The sequence below is a fragment of the Chroicocephalus ridibundus genome, chromosome 1, assembly GCF_963924245.1.
Source record: "Chroicocephalus ridibundus chromosome 1, bChrRid1.1, whole genome shotgun sequence".
NCBI classification, from domain to species: domain Eukaryota; kingdom Metazoa; phylum Chordata; class Aves; order Charadriiformes; family Laridae; genus Chroicocephalus; species Chroicocephalus ridibundus.
In genome coordinates this window covers 192783257-192810721 of record NC_086284.1, presented here as the reverse complement: position 1 = coordinate 192810721, position 27465 = coordinate 192783257, and the positions used below count along the sequence as shown (strand labels likewise).

The 27465-nt window shown below is 39.8% G+C and overlaps 1 protein-coding gene across 1 annotated transcript; it reads right to left on the bottom strand.

Annotated features, from left to right (window-relative positions):
- Positions 1-27465, bottom strand: TES (testin LIM domain protein). Its single transcript, XM_063323227.1, has 7 exons — positions 27287-27465; positions 16017-16102; positions 7488-7740; positions 5985-6320; positions 3303-3518; positions 2626-2784; positions 1-1420 (listed from the first exon to the last, which is right to left on the bottom strand). Exons 1-7 carry the CDS (start codon positions 27311-27313, stop codon positions 1229-1231), a joined length of 1269 nt encoding a protein of 422 aa, XP_063179297.1. The 5' UTR covers positions 27314-27465; the 3' UTR covers positions 1-1228.

Sequence of the window (27465 nt, the reverse complement as noted above, 5' to 3'; positions counted from 1 at the left end):
TAAAAAAAAAAAGAACTGAACATAAGACTTGCATAGGTTTTTTTTTTTTTTAATTTTTTTTTTTTGGGACAAAGACTCTCCATTCACTGGCACAAAGGTAGCTAACAAGTTTCAGTGTAGATCTGTAATCCTTAAGAAAAAAGAAAGAGAACCTCACATTTGGTTTATCTAATAAGCAAAGCTAATATAACACCTGTGACTTTTTTCATTCAAATACCGGAAGTCTTCTGGGAAAGACTTCTTTGTGCTTTGGTTAAGAACTTACAAATGAAAAGCCTAAGTATGATCCTTCTGCAGAATTACATTCTTGAAAATGCATACGGTATTGCGCGCCACCTCTCTCCAATAGAAGGCACAATTATGAAAAGAACATTCATGAAAAAACAGAAGCCGGTTCTGGAAGAGCGAGAGTGACACCCAGTAGTGTTGGTGGATTTTTTTTTTTTTGTATCTTTAATCTAGACAAGACCTCCTCACATTTTCTCCGACAACCACCCACCCCCCCACCGCTCCCCCCAAAAATAAAGTAACTTCAATATTCATAAAATGAGCAAGTTTTCCAGGCATGAACAGTTCTAAGAGAGAGAAAAACCATGAGCCACAGTCTTCTACTGTTGCAGAGTTACTTTACAGACCAGATGTGAGAGTGGTCACTATCCTCAAGAAACCATGTGTCAACAACAAGCAAATGATTACCGACAACTTCTTTTTAAGCTTCATTCTCCCTGCATACTTGAGGTCAACTGAACAAAACTGCATGTGGCAGTAAAGCTGATCATTTTGTCTAAAGTGCTTGATGAAAGCAGGGAAACTATAAAAATGATAAATTAGTGAAACCACAAGTGTAAGAGTTACATTTATCGTACAAAACAAGAAAAATCGGAGCATTTTCACATTTTCGTCTTCCATTTGACAACATACAGCAAGATGATCCTTCACAGTGAAGAGCTCCCTTAAAGTATATAGAAAAAAACCCCATTTTCTTACATTTCTGGGATACAAAGTCATTTGACATAAGACTCAGGAACAATATTCCAAAAAAGAAAGTATTATTACGACTAAGAAATGAAGGTTACATAGCAGGTTTTAGTCATTCAAACAAAATCTTTGGGAAAATGCTATTTAACACTTTCAATAACTTTAAATGCCCCAAATTACCATATAATTTACAGTAGAAATGCAAGAGCCTTTGGAATGCAGCAATGCTTGGTTCTGTGCACATCTTCTCTTAAGACATCATCTTTTTCTTACATTCCACTGAGCAAAAGACCATCCCTTCCACCGGCATGAACTTCTGGCCAATTAGACACTTGCTGCAACAGGAACACAAGAAGCATTCCTGCGTAGCATGCCAGTTGAAGTTGTTGTACGCCACACGCTGAACTTCTGGATCTATAGCATTATGACAGCCTTGGCAGATCTGCTTAGAAACAAAAAGACACTTAAATGAAGCACGCACACCCTCTCTACAAGTACAATAAAAGCTGGAATCCTTAAATGTTTTTGGAGAAGACACAGGTGTTAAAAGAGGCCTTTGAAACAGGTCTCCAGCTTTTGATTTTCCTCTAATTTTAAAACAGTTTCTAATTAAAATGCAGCTGAGGACACAAAATGAGAAAATAAAATGCATACAAGAAGTTAGTTGCTGCTGGGACTAAACTTAGACAGTTACGATGGTTAGGATTTCCCAATCCCCAAATAATGATAAAAACTTGCTGTGCCAAACAGCATATTAACTCATACATTTGAAGAGACTAGTTACAAATCTTCCTGTGCATTGGCAGCTGTAAAGCAATGCCAAAGTAGTAAAGGTTACTAGAAAGCCTTGGATGTAATTCATCTTAAAATCTGGTTGTCAAGAAATATCATTTAGATCTCAAAGAAGTTAATGTTTTAAGAGGAAAAAAAGCCTCTCCAAAAGATAATTCTTTGCATCTACCTCAGCAGATTATTAACTGCCAGCTAGAGATAATAGTTTTTCCCCTCCATTAACTACATAAACAGTCTACATGCATATTAGACTGAACTCCCAACAAATAGTGTGTTGATTGGTAGATATGAATGGACCATCATCTCATGTTAGAGTTCCTAGTCTAATTGGGAATCAAGAACTACATCCTTTCCCAAACTTCTAGCTTTACCCCACCAGTCACTCTCCTGATCCCATCAGTCACACTGCTTATAACTCAGGCAGTTAGAAACACAAAGAAACAAAGTACCCAGACTGCAGTTGCCACCACAGGCTTTTAGGAGACCAGCTGAAGTTGAATCCCACTGCTCACAATGGACTATGATTGGTACAAACTAAAGGTTTAGCAGCATTGCTCATCTTCACCTACTTTACTCCTGTTACAAAAATCTTGCTTCGCCACTTGCAAAGTTAAAGGTATTTTCAGAACAGCCTCCCCCCTCCTCCAGTGGCTTTTGTTTAAGTTTAAAAGCAGACAAGGATTTTGTCAATTCATGTTTGTTTTCAAATGGGAAAACGACGATTGACTTGATCTTAAACTTGCACTCAATTTATACTCTTCAGATACTCCCACACAGGGAGAAAGTAAGAATTTCAGGCTCCACAGATGTACGTTCCCTTCCTTCACAGCACCAACATGTCTGTACGGATCTTACCGCAGCATGGTTCTTCACGTAGCAGGGTTTGCAGACTGGGTTGTCGTTTACCATTACATAGATTTCCCCAGCCAAAACACAATCACAGTCAAAGCAGCAGAAGTGTTTCAGATGCCAGTTTTGACCTTCCGCTTGAGTATATTCATTGCTGAATATAAGCTATGTGGAAGATACAAACAAATATTAACATATGCATTTGAATAGTCTTTCCTTTGATAAAGCTAGCCTCAAGGTATTTTGCAATTTCCCAGAAACTCCTGGTGGTTCCACTGTTTCAAACAATTTCAACAATAAAAACAAATACATTCACTTGTTACAGTTTTCCAGAAGACTCCATTTGTTTATTAAGAGCCAATAGATGCCAAAGACATCAGGCAGGCCTCTTCGTGCTGCACAAAGTGTAATTTAGTCAGGCGCTCCCCCTAGTGCCCTTCATGAGGAAACCACCACATAATTTGCACACACGTGCACATAGACCACACAAAATCCCCACCAAATCCAAAGCAGATTCCTGAATGTGGAGTGTCCATATCAATTTTGGTTCCTTGAGACTATGATCAGCTAAAACTGGTGAAGGCACATCATGTCCCTGCACTGAAATATTTTACTAAAAATCATACTCACTTCTCAGAGGAGCAAACCTGTATGACAAACCAAAGGATAAGGATATTTCCTACCTCATCACATCCAGCACAGCGGGGTTTTTCGCTATCGCAATAATGTCTTCCACAGTACAGGTTACCATTCTTCCAGAAATAGATCATGTCTACTAGAAGCTCACTGCAGGTGCAACAGACAAAACAAGCTGGGTGCCACAATTTGTCATATCCAGCACGTTCTGCGTAGACAGCCGGGTCACCTTCTTTCATGTTCAGTTTGCAGCGATAGCAGGACTGGAAAGAAGTTATTACCAAGTTAAATAAGTCTTTGAAGAGGTACATTTATAGCATTTACATATTACTGACATATTTGATAAATCCCACCTTCCCAGACTGAAATTCAAGCATTAGTTTACTCCCATGATCAGATAGTAGCGTGACACGATGCCATTGTACAGGCTGAACTAAGAAATTCAAGGTGATGTACATTCTACTGACATAGCACTAGTGCTACTTAAAGGGATTATTGTATTTTCCCATATTCACATTCCTGCAACTACAGTCCAGTTCTTAAAAAAAAAAACAACAACAAACAAAACCAACCCAGGCAACTAAAATTCATGCTATGTTCTATAAGCCTTGCATACTGAAGAATAAGGAGAGAATAATAAGAGGACTCCAAAGCTAACTGACTAGACTATGACTAGAACACATGACAAGGAAATGCTCTATTATATAGGTCGTGAGAAGATAGAGCAATAGCTGCATCACTACTGAGAAAAAAAATAATTGTGAATATTTCAAACTCATTCTGTTTAAAGCTGTGTTCTAGGGATGCTAATTACTCACAGCTGTTGTCCAATAGTCTGTGATTAACAATGTTAGGATTATAGAAAAGGAACTACAAAGTTCATGAACACAACTACACTACAAATAGTTTCAAAACATTTATAGTCAGCCTTTTGTCCTATACCTGCTTACAGAGAGGGTTTTGCCATCGAGTCAAAAAATGCAGGTGGTTTAGTTATCGAAACAAAAATTTTAATCTACAGTTTAATCACCAGTTTAGCATTTCCTGCACTCCAGTTGGTCTGTGGACTGGGCTGAACATCCTGGAAAGGTTTTTTCTATGATTCACATTACTACAAGCCCAGCCACAAATGGCCTCAGTTTTCAGTTGTGTGTATATATATATATATATATATCTCTGTATTTTATTTTTTCAAAGTGTCTCAGCTGTAAGGCGTATTGATCAGATCCCCACACTAGTTTTAGATAAGCAGTTTCAAAATATACATGGAAAGAAATCAAATATATCAAAATATACATAGAAAGACATCACTGTTTTGCTGTTGTTTTTAAAAAGAATAATTACTCAAGATGACAGAATGCCTCTTGCCCTTGACGTAATGTCGTCCAAGCCAGTTGGCCACAGGGTACAATGCAAGGTGTGCATTTCTATAGGTTTTTCCTCAAGGAAGCAAGTGAAGAATTGCTGTGGTGAAGCTAAAGTAAGCCAGCAGGAGAGGCTGGGTTACACAAAATGACAGCAACCTCATCAAGCCATGATAAAGTAACTTTTTAGTATCTTAAGATCTCCATGACAAGATAATGGCAAAAATAACTGAATAATTAATTTTAGAAAGTAGCTACAGGTAACCAAATGGCACAGCATATGATTGACTAAGGTAAGCAGGCATGTTCAAAGCTAAAACTTAAGTGTTAATTTTATATTCCATTTGTATTACACCAGAAGTAATATACTGTGCCAATTTAAACAAGCAACAAAACCACATCAAAAGCAGCACGCAACACCCCCCAATAACACTGAAAGCCATATTCTGCAATGATGTTAACAAACTTTTATCTCCATCTAGAACTCATATATTTGTTTTCTCTAAGTAACCTGGAAAGAAATAAGTTTTGCGATTCATACATGTAATAGCAACATTTCTGGAAATCAAGTTACAGGATCTTTTGCCACTCTGAGGTGAAGGTCTACCTTCACTAAGCTAATTTAATGTTGTTTCAGTAATCCTACCCCTATTTTGTATTCATAATTGGTAGCCGAGACATCTACAACAGAAGTTAGCAAGTTATGTCAAAAATACTTTATTAAGGCTACAGTTTTAGAAATACCAATGAAAACTGGATAATTTTACATACCTTATTTTTTGTTGAGCTATTACAAGGCAGAAATCAGATGCCAAAGGAAAAAAAAATAGACCAAAAAACCCAGATCTGAATATGAAAAGAAGGCTACTCAAAAAAGCCATTCTACGGCTTGGCTTGTTGGACATGGGAGAGAGGTGTTACTTTATTTCTTAGTTTCATTTAATTTAAACACAATTGGTCAAGTGTGTAATTTTGGTGCTCTTCCAAGAAAAGGAGAAAACAGACTTCTATAATTAAACTAAACTCTTCAAGAGAAGAGTGTAGCAATTAGTCTGTAAGACTATACAAATTTCTTTATTATTCTGTAAAAGCCACCCTGCTGTAGTATATCTCCAAGCTAACATGTTTTTGCAATGAGGATGAAAAGGTCATCTAGGAAGTTATTTGCTGCAATGCACTAAATACAGTCAGAAACCAGGGCTCGGTGCAGACACTCACAATGTTTTCCAGTTTCCCTTCTTTCTTTCCCTCCCTAGATTTTCACTATTTCAAGTTCACAAACAAGTTAATTGCATTAAAATGACCAAAGAGAGCACTCGGATGGTAATATACCTTCTTGGTTTATCTTTCCTTTCTTATACTTACATATTGAGATGCCTTCTGACCTGGGGATTTGTCCTCCATCGCTCCTACAGCAGCTGAGGCACCTCTGTCACCATTCTTCACATTACTCTTCTCAGTAGCTCTCATTTCCACCTCACCAGGGAGCTTGACATCTCCTACGCCAAGAGCCTCGGTTTTGTACTTCTTCACAAACTGTTCCATCTGCTTAACTTCATTGGGGGAGAGCTCGTGGCATTTTGAAGGATCCTGATCGTGAGCAGGCAGCTGCTTAGCCAACTGCTTCTTCCTGTACTGTGCACCTTCTGAGCCAGCAACAGGCTGCTTCTCCTTTGGTAGCATCTGCATGTACTGCCTAGCCTGAACCAGGAGAAATTAGATATCAGATGCCACTTCAACTATAGACCCATCCTTTTAAGCAAACACCCGACTATAGTCATCTCTACTGTTGTTAGCGACAGTCAAATTTGTCAAAAACAAGGTTCTTTCTATAAACATTAAGCTCCCAAAATACAGTAGATGGAGATAAAATACAGCAGATGCATTAATTGGCGTCTTCCCAGAGTAAAAGACAGGCTTCCTTTTAAGCCTTTTACGGAATACAGTTATTACTTCTCAGAGTAAACAGTAATTAACATTTACACAGCACCTTGTCTTTTCAAAGCTATATAAAACTACTGATCAGCAGTAGAGCTTTAAAAAGTAAAAGCTGAAATAGTTTGCCTGGGGCACACAGTCTATTGCAGAAATGATTCTAGCTAAATAAAGAAAAAAACGCTAATTTTAAAAAAGCAAGAACGAGCCTAAAAATCAAAGTCGTAACTGAACATTAAATAACAGTTGATTTAGATGCACAAGGTTTGATTAATTCACTGAAAAAGGATATTTTAAGAGGTAGGTCAGAGAAAGTGATTCCGTCATGGATCACACAACACGGCAGTACAGTAAGTTAGCAATCAAAGCTTGAAAAGTGAAGTAAAACCCTCAGAAGGCTATCTACCATCTCATCTACTCAGCTGAAAACATACTGGAAGGGAGTTGCTCTTTTAGATGTCAACACTGACCTTGTTCTTACCATATACAGTAAAAGATATATGCAAGACTGAGTGTTCCCCTTAACTTTAAGCAGTGACATAAATTGTTGTGGGGTTGGTGTTTTTTTCTTTCTTTTTTTTTTTCCTCTTTTAAACACACAGTCCATGCAAATTTTTCAAGTGTACTAGAAAAAGGCAGGTTAGAGAAATCGGACTCCATGGACTTAGAAGATAACACTTAATCCTATCTATTAAAAACCACCTTATGTCCCCAGTTCTTGAGAAGTTCCATAGACAAGCATCCATATCTGCAAGATGACACAGGCAAGACTCATTAAACAGGCAGCATATTTTCGGTTTTGAGGAGGAAGAAAAGAAGAGGTACATACAGAATGACTACAAGAGGCAAATTTATACTTCCTGTAAGTTCTACTTCTCTATCTCCCATCAATGCCTCCATTGAACATGAAGAAAAAAAGTGGGTCGGACTTACAAGTGTCTGATTCTGAACAGGAGGAGCCCACTCATAAGTCACAGTATTGATGGATATGTTCTTCTTGGCTGGCACCGGATTAGTCAGTATCATTACATTGCGTTTATACATGGGAATGCCATCATTCTTCAGCTTTGCAATAAGGGTTGTGTATTTTGTATCTTCAAAGAGTTTCCCCACTTTCCGATCTTCCTCATTGCTTGTGAGGATATCATGCTCTTCCTGGCCACATTTGCAGTTGCGGCATATTTTTCTGAAATTTAATGGCAACAGCAACAAAGTTACAGTCTCAGCTGAAAACTACACCTCACACCACCTGCATTCCTAGTAACACCACCACTGGGAACCCAAAATCTTGTTTTCAGTGCTTTGATTAGTTATTCTATTAGTTATTCTACAATGTGTCAAACATCTCTTGATGATACTCTTTATTTCTCCTGTTGTAGTATTTACATTTTTTTGTTCACAGAGATTATGATCAGATAGATATCAGTCAAGTACACTAATACATTTTGAATACGATGCTATATCATTCCTACTGTTACACCTCAGTACTGATCACACACATACATGTCCATTATCACCCACCTACCAGATTTATTATGGGTACTGACCCATGAGTTATCTTCAATGCATTAACATGGTACCCCCAGAAGTCATTTATTTGGGCTTTTAGTTTTTCATGCTCTCTTTATACCCTCAAAATTACACATGCTATACTATTTTCTTCATATGCATTTCACTGTATGCATGATATTTGCTTATCACAGGGTTGCTATCAAGTGGAAACAAATATTTCCTAGAAAGGAAAAAAATGCACACGGCCATATATACAGTGTAATTGCACTGAGTTCTGTTCAAAGTTCAGCATTTAGAAGATGAAAGAAAAGTGAAAGGCTTATATGGACAAAGTCTTTCAAAGGGCTCTGAACCAAGTCAGAGGTACTCCGGCACAAGCTGTACAGAGAATTTTCACAGATAACATCCTTAAAAGGTAGAAAGCTTTACTTAGATAGAAAGGGTACTCTTTCATATACAACACATTTGAACTCTTTTTGATTAAGAGGTATTAGATAGCAATTTATTACCTTAAGCATAATTAAACAATTCACATATATTAAACAGAACCTTGGATTAGACAAGCTAGTTTACTAGTTATTAATGACTTCCCCAGAGCTTCAGTTCAAAGCAGTCAGCCACAATCTATGGAAAACAGCGAAGCTGAAGGTTAACTAGAAGTTCTTATTATAGACTAAGAGAACAGATCAAGCTTCTGAATCTCTAGAGTTTGAAGAAGTATGAGTAATAATTCACTCTATTATTTATTCTTCACATAGCAAATAGCATAAAACTCCTACCTATAAAATACTTCTTAACCCTGCTTGCCAAAACCCACCAAATTCTAATGTTGTTCTGCATCTTGCTGTCTAAAGTCTTGAAGGCAAGATACATACCTTACCTTAAACCACCTGACAGGTGCATGACAAGAACATGCCATGATTACAGCAGGCCCATTAGGTGATGGGAAAAGAAGGAAGGAGGAAGAACCGGCATATAACTGGTCTTGTGAAGTGATGCACAGCCAGCCCCAAAGATGGGCACTGCATATGTACACCAGTTTATATGGTGTAGGGTACTAGCATTTTGGTGTGCGATGGATGCTGCCCTGGCCATAAGTTATGGTAATCTAAGTTATGAAGCCCACACCAAATAAAAATAGCTAACGCTGCAATAGAAATGAGCCACTAAAAATAACAAGCCAAATAAGAACATTAAGCAGAGCAGACTCTGCTTTGCAACACATAAAATCCTAAAGAGATCAATAACTGAAATGTAGGCTGTCTGACAGCTTGCATGACTTCCAACTCATATCCACAACAAGAAAGATGCACAGAATTTCAAAGCTGATACTTATCTGGATACCTAGTAAACACTAAGCACTTTGCAGTCTCCCAGCTTACTACAACATTCAAGAATGAACTAGCATTGCCCATTAAGACTTAATGCTGTACTATGCATCACAAGCACTCACAACATAAAATTTTGCAGGATCTTCACCATCAGTCTACATGAGTCCTTTACTTAGCCAATACTTAGAGACTACTTAACACACTAACAAAGCAATTTATATTCACTTTGCTCATCTTTGAAGGTGTGCACATGATTATACCCTATTACCAACTCCCAATCACGTCTTCTTTGAGATCTAATACTAGGTGACAGAATCAGACCTTACTTTTTGCAGGTTTAGTTCATTATTAGATCACGACCATCAGGCAGCTATATGCCTCACAGGACACATGCAACTTGAATTCAAGCAGTTAGTCCATCTGAACAATAGCTTGCCAGATATTTCCTTCACGTTTTTGACTTAAATCTTTAGCAATAGTAAGCCACAGCTTTAGTCTTGTCTCTTGACAGGGTGTGATCTAATAGGATTGGTGAACAAACAGGCATTTTCAGGTAACCTGCACAGACGCATGGAAGTAAAGTATAGTCTTGCTGTCTAGAACTGCTCTGCTTGCAAAACACAACTCATTAAGAACAATTCATATTGTTGTGCTGCCTGTGTGGTCACAACAGCAGTGTGACAGTTTGTGTAGCTCTCTCCACTCTGTACAGCATCCAACTGCAGCAAAGCAGCATCAACAGCCTGCAGAGACCAGAGCCAGCCCCAATAAGCCCCAACATTCTTCCCCTGAGAATTTCACATGGTTTGGAAGAGCCACAAGGGCACCTCTATTTTCGCTCATGCTATGTTATGAAATTGCATATTTATTTTCTAGTAGTATTCTCTCAGAATGCAGAACAGCTCTGAGATCCTGTTTCTGTTACCAACTAGAAGAGCACCCTGACTCAATTGCTTTTTTCATCCTCAGTCCCACCTTGAAGGCTTAACATGTTTTATTTCAGTATCCTTGAGAGATTTTTTTTTTTGTTGTCCTGATAAACAGATGAACAGGTACTTGCAAAGAAGTGAAAGCACACAACTTGTCCTCAGGTCCTTCCTGGGTCCTACTGTGAAGACTGGCATAAAACTACCATGCTTTATACTTGGATTGAAAAGAATGAGATACTCACTAATTCCCGCCACCTCCAACTTAAATTAACAACTGACTGTGTATGTTTCAGTCCAATGCTATCTCCCTGCTCTTTCAAGATTAAGGGAATGACTCTTTGCCTTAGTGGAGTTTGCAACAAGCTGTTACAGGGGCTATGTTACAAAATTACAAGTGTAGTGGCCCTGGCATTAGACCTTGTGGATAATTAAGTCTCCAAATGGGGCAGAAAACAATCCAGAAAGAATGTAGAGAATGCTGAGTCACAACTGACGTCAGCATATCTCTGAGTCAAAGGAAAATCCCTGAGGCTGTTGCCACCTCCCCTGTTCCCTAAGGCTCTTCTGGATCTCAGCCACATGAAGATGTCTGTATGCTGCTAACAGCCAAAACAAAAAAAAGTTTCCTGTCCTGATTTATAATCCCTTTTCTTGAATAATTTCTAGTCCTAAAAGACATCCAGTTGACATTTACACACATAACTCTTCCTGCAGAGTACTGTTTACAATTTAGTCATATCTTCTCCTACTAAGTTGCCACATCAGAGTCCTGTTCATTAGTCACTGTCCCTTCTGCAGAAGGAATACAGCCAATTACATCTACTCAGATTAGATCAGCCAGTCATTTCTTTGACTATGATAGAGCTATCTTACTGAAACAACCCCGTCCCATTACCTCAAACTTATGCTTCAGAAGTCTGTCTGATAACTGATGCCTAATTTTTATTTTTGATGTTAAAGCAAACACCTCACATGTGCCAGGAAAACCAGTTCCTATTATATACACACACAGACATAAACACATGTATAGGTATAGACTTAAATTTATCTCCTTTGGCTCTATTGAGAAGACAGGCAGTGAGAATTTCATGTTTGCTCCATCTGCACTGCCAAAACGATTTTCCCTTCGCTTGAGGACATTCAGCAAGATCCCTGCTGAAGGAGGTATTAGGGACTTCTGCTTATGTGTTCACAGCTCTCAGGACTTCAGCAAAGGAGAGAAGTGTTCCTCCAGACAAATCTCAGCAGTTTGGGATGCTTTTACCATTGAAACCGTGGAAGATAGGGAGGAAGCTTCGATATTTGTGGAATTAAGAGTTGCATATCACTGTAAAAGACCGATCTAGTAGATTGTGTCTTGCTTCCAGGTCTTGGGTGGGTAGAAAGAGGAAGAAGGAAGGTAAACAGATTCCACCCTCTCTTCCAAACCAGTGAATTCCAGTGATGTCTACTGACAGCAAGGATCAAAGACTTCCAGTTCCTTTTCCAAAACCAAATGTCAGCCATCCTCCTGCTTTTCTATGTTTTGGCATATAGAGAGGAAAAATAATTTGGATCATGATCCTTACTCCACTAGCTTTGCAGTGGCTCCCAGTGACAGCAGGTGGCAACTGTAAGCACAGAGAAGCCCTCATAAGTACCCAGCAAGTCCTGAGACTTGTTTTCTCCATGCAGAAAGACTAGCCTCTTCCTGTGATTCCTTCTGTTATGTTTTCTTGCTATTAATGCAGCTATAGTACTTGCAAATTCTTCGAACTGTGCCTCAGTACTTGCCTGTCAGCTGTATTATCAGAAAATGTTAAAGCCAACTTAAAGCTGTCCCTGCCTTCCAGGGATTCTATCCGTGCAGAGAAGCCAGATGCTGAAAACCGTTGCTCCCAAGCTTAAGATTCTTCTCTCCAGAAGCTTTTTAATATCTTGGCAAGCCGCACTGGAGACAATTATCACTTTCCGGTATATACACAACCAAGATAAATCAGAACCTTCCCTCCTGCTTTTAGCAACTTCTGACTCCTGTCCCACACCTCCCTCTAGTGGGAAACACATTCCCAAAGAGCAAACATTTATCCAACTGGCAGTCTCTTACAGCCAGCCTGCCCTGCTAATTTTGCAGGGGCAGTTTTGCAGTCTGAAAGAAGTTTAACACCTGAACTGAGAAGACCCTGCCTGCTGCTACTATGCTTGGATGGAAGCACGATTCTGAGGACAACTTTAAAAGCAAAAGCTATTAACACACTAAAACAAAGCAGGCAGTTGTTCACTGTTCAGCTACTGTTACAGACCTGTGGCTCTCCCTGTATTGACTTTGTGTTCAGCTCACAACACTGAGGCTTTCAGAACTTCAAAGTTTAGGAACAAATTTTACTAAAGGCTTTGTTTGCCACCATTTCTATACTAGCTTAAATTAACAGTTCTACACCTATATAACCATCCCACACACTGTGCCAAGAATTATAGCCCAAAGTGCTTGAGGAGCACTTGCAACCTCAGAGGAGGTATTTTCCAAACGCTCCCAGTATAGAGAAGAACAGTGTAGCAAATCCATGTAAAACCCTGCTACTGCATAGGTACACTTGGATTTTTTTTCATGCACTTTCCAATCTGACTCACCAAAGGCAGAACTGAGGCTCTTTTGTATGGAAATACAGAAAGATTACATCTTGGCTCTTTGAGGTACAGCAGAGTCTTCATGCCTCAGACCAAGAATTACATGATCTGCGGAAGCTCCTCAGCTCCACCCAGGAGAGGGCAGTGTCAGCCTTACAAAGACCACAGCAAGGACTGCAGGCTGCAAACGCAACTGCTGCCTCACTTACTGGACTGGATCTGGCTCCTATGGAGGTAACTTTCTTCATAATGTCTGTATGGTGCTGTGCTTTGGATCTGTGGCTAAAACAGCGTTGAGAGCACTTGCTATTGTTGAGCACTTCTGGCACACTGTCAAGGTTTCCTCTTTTTTGGACTCTGCCCCCACCTCAGCAAGCTGGGGGTGGGCAAGAAGCTGGGAGGGGGCAACTCAAATTGGCCAGAGTGATACTCCATACTATATAATGTCATGTCTAGAACTAAGACAGGGGTTGAGAATGAAGAAGGCAGAGTTTCTGACTTCCAAAGTGGACACTGCTTGGAGACTGGCTGGGCATGGGTCTGCTGGTAGGAGGTGGTGAGTGACAGCTTTGGCATCACTTGCTCCACCCCTCACCCCACTTTCCTTCACCTATTAAATTGACTTTATTTCAACGCCCCCGTGAATTTTCTCACTTTTGTTCTTCCTTTTCTTTCTGCTACCCCACAGTGAAGGGACAAGGAGTGAGCAGCTGTGTGGGTGCTTGGCTGCTGGCTGGGGTCAACCCACCACAGTTAATCTTCCCCGCAACATGTAACTGTTTCTCTAACTACAATCCCTACTTCAACACCTATCTTTTATAGATGAGTAACAGTGAAATTAGTGATTAAACTTGAAGTGATTTCAATCATTCATGTTATAAAGACCATATTCTGTCCACTTGTGTGACAGTTGGCTTTTACTTAAAATAGTTTCAGATTTTAAGGCTAACAGGACTAAGTGAACAAGTATTTGAGATCCATCCCTTTCTGTTCAAGTGGTAGACGCCCAAAATCTCATGCAAAGCATATTAATATATTTTTCCTTTTAAAACTGTTTATACGAAACCGATTTCAGACTTCAGATTCACACCCTTACTGTCTCCAGCAGCAGCTCTGCTGGAGAAACAGCTATTTTCTAACCCATTCTTGAATTGCCTCAATGGCTAACTTTCCAGCTGTTTCAGAGGTATGTGCCACATTTGTCTGACACCTAGCTGATGCTTCTCAGACTACTTCCAGCCACCTTATTCACCTGTCCTATCCTATATAAATTCGATTTCCAAATTATATCTTAATCTTAACTAAATAGCTACTGGTTTTATGTCTTTTTCTTACTTACTTTTTAATTCACTGCTGTCTACAAGCTCTTGCTTTCCAGGAGAAACAGTGCTCTGACAAACTATGTATTCAGGACCTGGCACAATGAGCCCTAACCACAGGAGCACAGTGAAACATGTATAAAGAAAAACACACACAAAAACCTACAAATACACACACAGAAGGGAGATATGTTATAACTTGGTAATCATGCTATTATGTCACTAAATCACTTTAGGCATTTTATTTCTTTTTATCCCGAATTCTTCCCTGTTAAAGAACAAGCTAGGAATTACAAGGTCTAACAATGGGAACTAAGAAAAAGAGGACACAAAGGAAGAGAAAAAGTTAACTGGACTAATTCCCCCCCCTTCTTGTGATTTCCCCATCTATCACACTATGAACAAAAAGCTTTCTCAAGTAGGAAGTGACATTTCTCATCTAGCCATGAATAAGCAACACTACTTACTCCTGCAATTTTTTTATTCTGTTTTAATGATTTACCTACACGCATTCACTGTGCTCCGTTTTATTTCAGTACCTCTACAGGTACTCACCCCTCAGTGACTGAGTACGTCTTTTCATAAATTAATAACTTCTTTTATGTTTAGATGATGACATTTATTCATTAGTGTGTTACCACTTCTTGCTCCATGTCATTATTTGTTAGTTGTTTCCTACAGCTACATGTTACAGATACATAACCAAGAAGCTATATCCCCATCGACTTATAACAAGCTTTCGCTGTGGTCTGTCTGGTTATTTTCTAACCTGAGTCTCAGCTGCAGTCAAATACTTGGGCAAAGAAGTAAAATCTCCTAGGCCTTATCTGCACCTGATGCCACTATGGCCAGGATAGAATAAAGACTACCTTCAAAAAAAAAAAACCACAGAAGAAAACCCTACTGCAGATACAGTTTTGACTGTAGCTAAATAGCATTGGTGAAATGTCATTGTTTTCATTGCTAGTGTGTGCTAGTGTTACTAACAATTATTTATTTTTATGTCCTTTCAACGCTGTTCCCTTTGAGAGATTTTTTATTTTAAATCAGAATCACTAAGCTACATCTTAAACCACACCCAGTATAATCAGTGAATTGGGATAGCTAGACGCATATGTTAACATCTATCTTGTTTCAGGAAAATAGGAAAGGTCTTAATGGAATACAAAGTTTATGCAGAAGCCACAGCATAGACTATTTACTGCTGCTATCATCAGCTCTTACTGGTTTAGGAACAGCCCATCATCCAAGGCCACATGCAATCTAACTAATTTGAATTTATTACACCTCTTCCCCCTTTAAGTCACTTGTAGATGTATACAAAGTTTCAATATCTTTTCTACATAGATAAGATAATTTTACCTAAAATCTCAGATCAAAGCTTACATATTTGGTCACAAGCTGAGAAAGAATTTTATTACTGAGATAATGCACACTTCTTTCCTGTCATCTCTCTTACTGTGATGAGAGATGTTTTTATAAACCTACTTCAACTGTTTATTAAGCTAAAGCAAATGCTTCAGTAGAAGTACTACCATTGACTCCAGTGCAGATGAAATGGATGATCATAAGTGATTACATACTTAAACACTCTGTTGCAAAGCAGCTGAGAAGCCCTGGCCCTGAACCTAGATGCAGCTTCTTTAAAGCATCTGAACAGTTTAACTGAAAGAGAGAACAAAAGCTGTTACTTACTTATTTGCATACATGTGTTAAGATCTGCAGTGCTGAGTCACAGCTTAAGAGACATCTGGTGTCACTTACCTCCAGAAATGAAGCTCAAATCCTTCACACTTATCCTTGCATTTCAAGCAGGGGGCACCAAATCCTTGCTCGTGGCCCAAGCCCATCTGTGTACAGAGCAATATGCCTACAGTCAGCTTTAAGAAATACGCTGCGTGAATGATCTTATGGCTGCCTTTATAATCTACAATCCACAACTAAAACAAAAGATTAAGCATTTGACTAAGCTGACATCAGAACAGTATTTTGGGGGCCACTCACCTTTCTATTGTACCTACGTAAGTGACAGTGGTTGCACAAGCCTGTTCAGAGGGTTGAGCTAACATGCCGAAAGCCAGCCTTAGCCAAAACCAAGTATTTTTCTGGTGACTTGTCCCCCCAGCCCAGCTCACTCTACAAGCTTCTCACAAGCAGAGAAGCAGATTCTTTGCAGCCCACCCTTAGGTCTGTGACTGTGAAACCACAGCAAACAAGGACCTCAAGTTAAAGCACATTTAATCCATCTGTCAGTACAAAGTGATCTGCAGTATATGACTTGGCAAAATACATGAGATCAAGAAATAAACAGACCCCACATTTATGTGCACTAACCCGGGCATCTGATAGGAATAAAGAAAACATCTAAGTGATTTGTCTCATATTTCCGAGTATATTTGAAATGCCTGATAGCGATCGAGAGCAGAACATACCCTTTTACAATTATATTTCAGCCAGACTAATAGCAGCTTTTTTTCCGAGGAGGAGAAACAGCACAGTTAGTGAAAGCAATGACCATAAATGATATGCAAAGGGTTTCACTGGGAAAAGATTAAAAGTACAGATGACCAGCTCATAATGCAGAGGAAATATGTGAGAATATAAAAAACAGTGCAGGGAAAGGCTGGGTATTCACACAATATATCAATGCATCAGCAAATTTAACTGAGGAACAGCCACTGGAAGTTTGAGGTGAAAAATAGGCACCAAACACCATAACTTATGCATCCACATAACACAGTAAGTTTAAAATGCCTCACTTCGGTTCTTTAAACCTTCGGAGAATGCTGCTCTTAAATCAGACACACGAAGGACCGTGGAACTGCGGTCATGGTTGGATGTGCAGCCTCATGCCCAGCAGGCAGAGGGGAGCCCATCTCTGTGCTCCCACCCACTGCTCCAGCAGCATGAGGAGCGCTCCCAGTTAGCTGTGGGTAGACGCAGTGGGAGGGATGGGCATTGCAATGGAAACAGCTCACCTCCAGTTTGGCTTCCACCACAAATGAAAAGCGAGCTAGAGCTGACAAGTTCTGGTACTGATCTCAGTTCCAGCAACAATAGCACAACGCCAGGGTTAATGAGATGTGGTGATATGGTTTTATTATTAACAAGTTTGCAATTTACTCAGAGAAGTCGTACCACTATTGTTGTACGTACAAGGACATAAACAGCTCAACTTTCAATTTGTTTCTGTCCAAAATGAAGGAACGGATTATTCACAAACCACTCGCTCAACACAAAGCATGCAATAAGATGCAGGGAAGACCATGTTTTCAGTTATTTTATGATTTGAAGGATCACCGCCTCGAGGATATTATAAAACTTTCCTGCAGATTATGGGCTATTTAGGGAGAAGAGATACTTTGGCAGCTATTAAGCTACTGCTTGCAATCGCAGAGATGGGTAGAGGGACATGAACTTATTTCTTCCTTTCTTATCTGGAAGAAGAAATACAAGCCTGCTGTGATCACGGTGACATCTTTGTCAGCCTAATGGCTCAAGAAGTTCACGTTTTAGAGGCACTAATCTGAAGCCAGACCAGTAGATCACCTAAAATAAACATAACTTTAAAGATTAAGTTATCTTTCGTCAACTACATTTTTTATTATGTTGGATATATAAAGCTAACAGGTTAACAAAAGTTCCTCTCCACTGAAAATGGGTGTTTACAGGGGTCTTCTCGTCTGGAATCCAGAGCCCCACCATACACACACTGTACCTCGTACACACACCCCGTATGTCAGAAAAAAAAAAAAATTAAGTCTCTCATGAACATAACAAAACATTGGCCAGGATGTTCTCTGAAGAGAAAGAGGAAGCTAAGGCAACACAAAACAGACCGCTTTTTTTTTTTTCTTCAGGACAGGTTGTTTTTTGTTTGGGGTTGGATGTTCAGGTTTTTTGGTTGGTTTTTAAAATCATCCTTGCTAATAAGCCGCTAAATTTAAGATGTGCTTGCATTGCGCTCAAAAAAAAAAAAAAAAAGAAAAGCCAACATTAACCCCTTCTCTCTAGCTGCTACTTCAGCTACAAACTGGCATTACTTTTTTATGCTTGGGCTCTGCCCTCCTTTAAAAAGAGGGGAAGGGGGAGAAAGAGTAATAATAATAGTTTCATTAGTGTTGTAATTAGAAGGCTTAGAAACCTAGGATCACTTGTGTATATAGAGTGCTATTGTAAAGTACACAGAGGAATAGTCTTAACATTTTGAGAATTCCCAAAACGGAATCTGAAATGCAAGTAAGAAAATGAAAATGGGCTTTGCAATTTTTTAATATATTTTTCACAAGCATCCTAACATTTAAGGGTTTTTTAAGCTAAGAATACCTCTCCCGAAGAAAATGGAAAAGGAGATGAAATGTGTGGTGTCTAAATGCTCCACCTAAAACATGCTCCCTCCTCCAGACTAGACAGACAACAACCAGCCAGCCTAGTTGCATCTTCACAACCATCAGTCTCAGTGCAGATTTCTTCAGAAACACAGGATTCCACATTCTTTCCCCAGTAATAAACAGGACACCATTAAGTAAACGCTTATGAGGCTTGAGACAAATAAGATTTAATTAGCAAATGAGATAGACTTGTTTTGAAATGCATTTCTGTTTGCTGTGAAAGAGAAAGAAGGGGATAACCTTTCTATATGCAACGTCTGGTCACCTTATGGTAAAGGCTTAGCTCGAAACTAAGGAGCACATCAAGAACTGAATTAGATGCGATTCCAGATGCATGCACAGCCTCTGCCTTTGTTCTGACAGAGAAACTATGTGGCTGCTTGCCAAAAATAAAGATATAAAATAACAACAGCACACCATGCTTTTGAGTTTGACTATCTAAAGTCAGTGCATATCAAATAGGCCTTCACAGTGCTGTAACAGCACCTCCTTCACTGGTAAGAAAGCATCAGCCTCAGAAGCGACTTTCCTCTTCAGCATCTGATTCTGCTGCAATTTGGGAAATTCAGTGAGACTAAAGCTGCAGTGTGCTGCTTCATTGGTGCCGCCTACTTTTACTCCACATGCCTTCTAAAGGACATGGCCGGCTCTGTGCTGGAGCAGCCAGAAAGGGCTGAGCACACACTGGAGCAGGAATGCATGCCTGAGAACAGGAGGGAATCCATTTTCCCCATACATGGAGTTATGGGAGAAATGACACAGATAGGTCAGCTGAAATAATGCCAGAAGAAGGTTGCTTCCTGTCTACTGCCATTACTTTTCATTTTACAGCAAAAGCTATCCAAAACCATCTGGTATTACTAACATACCCAATACAGATTTAAGTAGTCTGAGTATGCAAGATGATATAAATATGACTGAGATCATCCCTTGCATGTTGCTTTCAAGACTGAATAGTCCTCAAGGGCAAAGAATTTTAAATGGTTACAGCAAAGTGAGTATTAGTGAGAGACTTCCCCATTTCAGCTCAGACCAGAATCCAGTGTCAAAAGTTGGCTATCTTTATATTAAGGAGCCATGGGTGGAAGCTTACTGTCATCTTAAAAACCCAAATGGTCCAGTTCAAGTGTCTAATAGTTTTTTCAGACGTGCAAGAGAAACACAGCAGTCACTAGAAATAGTTTAAGCCTGGATTATCAGAAGTGTTTATTGTTAAGTTTATTGAACATCACTGAGAATGAAAATTGAACAAATCTTGTTTCTCCCTCCTATCAATTTAAATCCTCTTGCAAATGTTGAAGTCCTGCTTCATTGCAATTTTAGAATAATAATTTCATAATTTGTGTTCATGTAAATACAGCAGACTTCAGAGCATCAGACAACAAAACATTTCCCACATGGGAGAAAAAATAAATAAATGAATCATGGACACAAATAGACCATGCATGTAGAGGTAGATGGCCAGTTTAGTCTGCAGACCAATACAAATGCAATTATATCGTCAGCTATAGTTTCCCTTATGTGGTAAAACATGTGAGTTTAAGAAGTTTGTTCCTACCCGGAACGGACTGTGCCACAGCTCACAGTGATGGTTAAAAAATAATGTTGTGATGAATGGAGGAGTAGCTTTTTAATAGGTAAGAGTGTAATGTCACGGAACTCAAGATTATTGTTGACAGTTACAGGAAAGACAAAGATAAGTCTTAAAAAATCTTAGATGAATTAAAACATAAGACAGAGCAGTAATTTTTAAAGTTGCCTATACTTGCTTTTAATGAGCATAGATTATTTTAAGTTGAAAGGGCTCTCTGGAGGTCACCCAACTGCCCACAAAGAGGAACAAAATCAGATTTGCCCAGGGCCTTGTCCAGATGTGGATTCAACAACTTATTACCATGTTGGACCACACGGAGGAAAGAAAACCTGTATGTTTAATCAGAATTTCTCACATAGCAGCTTCTCACATCGTCACTGTACAGTGACTAGAGTTCAATTCTGTGTTTTCTATTCCCTCCCACTAAGCATCTGGGCACACATGATACAAAGAGTATCCTGACAGAGTTCCACTGGAAGTCTTTAATTATTTTAATAGTTGCCATTTAATAGTCATCACACCTGGCACAAATATAGCCCTTGAATAAAGCCAGCTGCTCTGACCTTCCTGCCGCTTTACAAAACAACCCCAGTGGTAAGGAGAAGGTAAAAGAGGAATCCATAACAAAATGCAGAAGCTCTACTTGGCATTTCTAGGTCTCCTTCCTACAAGATTTCTTTTACCTCCTCAGTCCCACCAAAAGACCAGAGCTAACTCAGGTCTTGGCTCCTTTTGCCTCCTACTCCCAAGGCGACTCCTGTACCACCACACAGGTGAGCTGTATTAATCTTTCACCTTGCCACAGACAGTAAGACACAATACCAGTACTCAGCCTCTGCAGAAGATCAGAAGTCCTTCCACTGTGTGAGACCCCTCTGGAATTTGAAACATTGCGGCTGTACAGTGAGAAAGTTGTCATTAGTGGACTACAATAATTAACAGTGAGCCCCAGAATAGACTTAAATCCTCATCACTGCCCATTTTGCAGATCTGTCTCCATGTGCCTTTGGGTGCTCCAAGGTCAGAAGTGAAGAGATCCATGCTAGAGCTACTCTTGGATTTAGCACAAAATGCCAGGGATCTTCTGGTTTGAAAGTTACCTAACTGTTGATCCATTTGCATGTTTCAGGGGTCACAACAAGTGATACTGCTTCCCATTTCCAATGTAGGCTTGAGAAAAACACCTGTATAGCACAACAAAACAGATTTCTAGCATATCCTAAAATACCTTAGGAATTTCCAGAGAAGTCAAGGTAAAGCCAAGTATGCATAAAAGCCCCCTCAAAACTGTGAGAACAGGACACATTAGAAATCTCAGGTGCTGTGCATGCTTTATTGATGAGTCCTGATCATGTATCACTATTTTCTGTACCAACAGAAGTCTTCTCTAGTCTAAGAGAAAAAAACCCAGAAATTAAAATAGGTTACAGCATTTAAACTTTTAAAACATAAGAGCTACATTATTTCTTATGTTTCCAGAATAAAAAACCCAAACACAAAGACATAATTATATCTGGACAATGTTCTTATAAGATTCTACAGACAGCGTACAAGAAGAGAGGAAAAAAGTTTAACTTGTAGCGAAGAGCAGTATCCCACAGATCATTCTGTATTTGTTATTATTTATCATGTCTATTAAAATTGATGGCAAGTCTGCCATAGTTATTTTTTGGCTTTATTTCTCCTCCTCAAATATGCGTTTAGATTTAGGGAAAAGTTGACCAGGATTAAGATGTAGAAGCTTGGATAAGGAAGTCCACTTGCACAGAGAGAAGGATGACAGAAAGAGGTTGCAGCCAAGAAAAATATTTGAAAGATGATCCGGGCAGGATCAAACAGCTCAGAATATAAATATTTAAGACACTGCTACACAGTCTACTGTCAAAAGACTAACAGCTATTAAAGATATCTTAGCTGAATAGAAAGCAAGTGGTGTTTATTCACAAAGTCCAGTATTACACTAGCTAAGTTTGAATGCAGTTGACACACACTATAACACTGTCTAAACCTCCTATACAGCACTATCCACCACCCAATGCTGCAGAGGCATTTTCACAATACTCATGTATTTTGTTTTGACGTCGGTGCTCTTGCCCAGCTGCATCTTCTAATATTAGGTTTTCAGAAGCAGATATGGAAATCTACATATTCACTTATTAGGATCTTCAGTCAGGCAGGAAAATAGCTTTTCTGTCAGCCAGTGCTTTTAGAAGCTGCAGCTAACACAACCTCAGACTGAAAACAATGTAGAAAGGGAGGGTTAGGCAAACTTTAAAAAAACCAAAAAGACCAGAAACACACATACAGCAGTACCAGAGTACAGTTATGTCTGATGCAATCTGTAATTGCCACGACAGAAACCTCCTTGCTCCCTTAGCAATTGACCCTATTCATTTGACCCTAGATAACAAGCGTGACAAGCTCTCATCTTCACAGCCCTACTCTTCCTGCAGGTCTCCAGAATCTAGAACCACCTCACAAACTCTTCATGTTAGTGGAAATTATGTACTAGGGTTGTGTTGTGGTTTTTTTTTGTTTGTTTGTTTTGTTGGTTTTTTTTTACATATACACCCTATATAAAACACATGTGTATGGGGTTTATTTATTATATATATGCACACACTAAATATGCGTATCTATTTAAAATAGACTGTAAAAATATAGCCTTTAACTAAAGCATAATATATATATCTACATCCACCCCATTACATCTGTAAACTCTATATTTGCTAGGAAGAAGCAATTAATTTGCAAGAAGTGTTCCATATACTTCCTTGAGGCAGAAGAAATGTGTTTTTAATCAACTTTTACCAATAAAATTTCATTCACAATTGCTACTCATTATTATTATTTTACTTAAAGGAAAGGAAAAACACTTCCTTTTTCCAGGAACTTGCAGAAACAGATCTTTGTGCCTTTAATGACAGCATACTTTTAAGATAAAGTTAGTTAGTTTTCCATCTCACTGTTTAATTCTTGTCTTGGAATTATGCCATATTGAAGAAAGTTTCACCTAATCTTAGAAGTCGTGCAGCTCTGCATCCAAGAAGTCTCTTGGCTTGCTATTCAGGCATTTCTTTATATTTTATAGTCAAACACCTGGGGAGTACTTTCTCCAGAAAAAAAAAGGTCAAGAAAACTTAACTTAGCCTTGCCGTCTTTGCGAAGCTGATATCCAGGAATGACGGACAAAAAGTAACTAGGGGTGTGCCTTCAGACAGGTATTCTAGAAAACAATTCACATCAATATTTTGAGGGGAAAAAATCCCACCACAACACATGCAGGAAGCATGTTAACGGTTTCCTTGCTAACAAACCTGAAGTAGTTCCTCTCACATCTCCACACTTGTTTTCATACTTCTCCTTGCGGGTAAAGCTCACCCATGAACAAACTTGCATTTCCTCAATCTTACTATACATAATGAACAGCAAAAAAGATCTACTATCTAGGTTTCCATGGCAGTAACACCAAAACAAACAGTGACCTCAACAGGAAGCAGGGGCCAGCAGATATTACTAAATCATGCTTTGCAAAACACAAAAAAAGTTGACTTTGCTCCTATACATGCCTTACTCACTGTTCACTTACCAAAGAGCATTACAGCTATTGACTTAATGATGTCTAAAGCACTTTGTTTGTTTTTCCACCATAACAGAACAAACCAAGTCTCACGCCCATAGAAAAACCACACAGACATTCCACATTGGAGAAGTTGCACCTCTTCCCTTCAAACTCCTCTGCCCCTTCTCCATCGCAATCAAAGTTCCTTTTATAAAGCAAGCATTCTCCTGTGAAAGCCTATACAGAACAGAGTCACTGCCAGATTCTTATTTTCTCTAGCGAAGCACGAGACTGTGCTGCCAGCAGGACTGCAGAGCAGGACTGTGACCTACTGATTCATTTTACAAAGTTCACAGAGGTGATAGACAGGGCAGGAATCCAGACTAGTAGAACTTTGTTCTAACAGAATCTTCAACAAAAAGCATTCAATCTTCATTTTCCCTGTACCCTCAAAGCATGGTTTGAGAACACAGTGTGTATTGTATTTGGGAGAATTAGTGGTCTGTTTGTTGCACAAGTGCTTTTCAAGCTGGAGCTACTGTTTTTAGGCTTCAGCTCTGTTGTGCAATCTCTTTTTATATACAGAGCTATCTTTATGGTCCTCAAATGCAACAGTAAGTCAAATTCCTCCCCCCCCAAAGGAAAAAAAAAAGGGGCAAAACTACAGTCAGCCTTGAACTCCCCATTCCCTTTAAAGGGAGATTATACCTGACAGTAAGGAATCAGACTTAGTATTTACATAGTAGCTAAAAAGACTGCCTTGCAACTCTGTTTTCCCACACCATTCACGGCTAGATATGTGCCTGAGTTACTTTATGTCTCCAAGATGCACAATGACCTGACTATAAAAAAAGTTACACATTATTCCACATGTATTCTCAGTGCTCACAATTCATTCTGAAACTTGAAGTCTTTCTTGCAGACTGTGGTTGTCCAGAACCCAGGATCCTGCTTACTTCTGCCCACTGTTCTTGGAACTTCATACCCAACAGGCAGGTAGCCACTCAGTCCTTAACATTTACCTTCAGTTGCCAGGTGGTAAAAATGTACAAGTCACTACAAGATAAAAAGCTCAGATAAGGTAGAGAGCAGATTTTGCCAAAGGACTCAAGTTATTTCAGCCCATGGTGCAGGAAAAGACGGGGTGAGAACCACAACGCGTACTTAAGTAACTCATCACTGCTGACATTACTGGGACATCTCCACCTCAAGACAAGTTTCTCTTAAAGGCCAGTTAGTTTACTGCTTTTGATAAACTTGACTGGAAACTTCCCAGAGTGTTCTTCCATCTTTCATGGCAGAGGGAAGTCGGCAAAAAAAAAAAAAAAAAAGAAAAAAGAGAGAAGTAAAAGATAAGGAAAAAAACAGGTTGAGAATAGGAATTAAAGGATGGAGACTGAAGACATGCAGCTATTGCAGAGTTGACATGAACTGTTACTTATTCATTCCAGTGTACAAGATCTGAGGAAGTTTTGATTACAGTAAATACTGGCAGTCAGAAAGAGAAGGAAAGGATTTAGTACCAAACGCACTGACACATAGCAAAGCTTCCCAGCTCTCCCGCATTAGCTTCTCACAGAACCTTGTCTGTTCTCTTGGGAAATGACTTCACCCAGGTCATAGAAAAAGAAGGTGATGAGGAGATGTGAACAAGGGAGGGCACACAGAGGAAGGACAGAAGTAGTTTTCTGAACATATGTACAGTAGAAACAGAGAAAACATGAAGTTCTTCACATCATACACATCTCTTAGCAATATTAATACTAAAACTGAACAGAATAGAAAATACAAGTTACTTTCTACAAACAGAGCTTTGCTGGTTTCTTTTGTGGCGCTAGCTTCTATGTCTGCCTGCATGTTCAGAGAAGTCTTCGGGAATCTCTGAAGTTGATGAAGGAGAAGAGTAAAAGATGACCAAAGAAAAATATGACAAAAATAGTCAAATATAAAGTTACAACACACACACAACTACCTAATAATTACAGCGCAATTTAAAGTAGCTGTTCAGCAACAACAAGTTCACTCAAACCAACAGTCGACTATCAGCAGAATTTTAGCAATATTTCACAGCACATATTTATTTTCTCTTTAGACGGAGAAATTTGAACAGGAATGCTCTATCTTCCACAAATATGCAACTCTCCCCTCTCTGGAGTTCTGAACTCTCACGGAGTTCAAAAAACTTTCAGTGAACAAGCTCTGCAATGCTGTCAGCTTAAGTTTTAAATTGTGCTTAGAAAAATATAAGTAAACCTACTCAAGAAGCTTGCTTTCATTACATACAAGCAGTGACGCAAAGGAGACAACCCTGTGCACACAGCTAGCTTCTGAAGACAGTGATAGCACTTAGCTAAACCCATCTATACACAGCCTAACGTTGACTGGGGATGAGATATGTAGTTTCTCAAAACCAGGATGCTCATCCAGGTGATATCATCACATGTTGTGACATCACTCTGAGAAAGCTGTGACTCAAGGCTAGTCTGCTTCAACAGGATTCAGCCCTGACTTAACTGGTAGCCTTCCACACTGTGCAACTACTTCTATAGTTGCGCCAATTTCTAGCCTACAAGTTGGAAAAGCATACAGGTATACAAAAGCGCATAAGCATACTTAAAACAAGTTACTACCCTTAAATATAACAATTCCAGAATACAAACTACACATGTCCACATGTACAGATTTCACCCATGTTCATATACAACGCTCCTTCTGCCTTTATCATATAGTCTTGTAACAGATACTATAAATAAGTTCTTAATAAAGGAAGTGATGGCTTAAGTGCTGCATTCGATTTGCAAAAGCACTAGAAGCACAGATTTAGAGGTGCATCTCACATGAAATGAGTTTTACAGATGAAGTTTTAAATGGCGAGTTTCGGAAAGGGACCTAATACAACTGGATCACTTACACTTTCTGTTACTTACCCTTCACTCCTTGCCAGTTTGACTCTAAACTGACGAGTCAATATGCCTTTAAAAAAAAAACCCCAACCAAACCCGAGTTTCTGTCTCGGGAGGGTAATCCATACAAACGCTGACGACACACTTACGATGGGCCCATCACATCAAAGGTCAGAAATTAATCTTTAGCATACCTGGCTGCATGCAACTATTAAGATTTCGGGGTTTTTTTGGGGGGACACGTTTTTACCTGACAGCAATGCTTGCATGGTAGGACAGGGGTACCGGTTGGCGACCTGAGGAACAAACTGCAGCGCCTTAATTAGGGGAGAAGCTTTTCCTTCCTCTCGAGACCGAGGCACCAGGAGGTCATTTCGGAGGCAGCTCCCTCCCCCCTCACCCTTTGGGACGGGGCGATGGAGCCCGAGCGGCAGCAGCCGGGCGGCGGGAGCGGACGACCCCAGCGGAGCGCCCGCCACGGGCGGCGGCGGCCAGACGGGTCCGCGTCCGTCTGTCCGTCCCTCCGGCGGGAGGGAGCCGTCCGCCGAGTTACCTGCCGCGCCGGCCGGCGGCCCCGACCTTACCTTTTTCACTTTATTCTCCAGGTCCATGCTGCCGCCTGGCCGGGCCGGGCTCCGGAGCGGGGCTGGCTGTGAGGCGGCTCCCGTCCGGCGAGGCTGCGCTGAGGCGAGGTCGTGCCCGCTGCCACCGCCCCTCACGCCCGCCGCCGCCGCACTCAAACTTCCGCTGCCCTGCGGCAGTG

Bases quoted from the DNA above. Each gene is read 5' to 3' on its own strand.
- TES (XM_063323227.1), bottom strand. From the start codon at position 27,313: ATGGACCTGGAGAATAAAGTGAAAAAG. The intron at 7,741-16,016 runs GTAAGTGACACC...ATTAAATTTCAG, and splicing joins TTTGAGCTTCATTTCTGGAG to AAAAATATGCCGCAACTGCA. The intron at 1,421-2,625 runs GTAAGATCCGTA...GTTTCTAAGCAG, and splicing joins ACGTGAAGAACCATGCTGCG to ATCTGCCAAGGCTGTCATAA.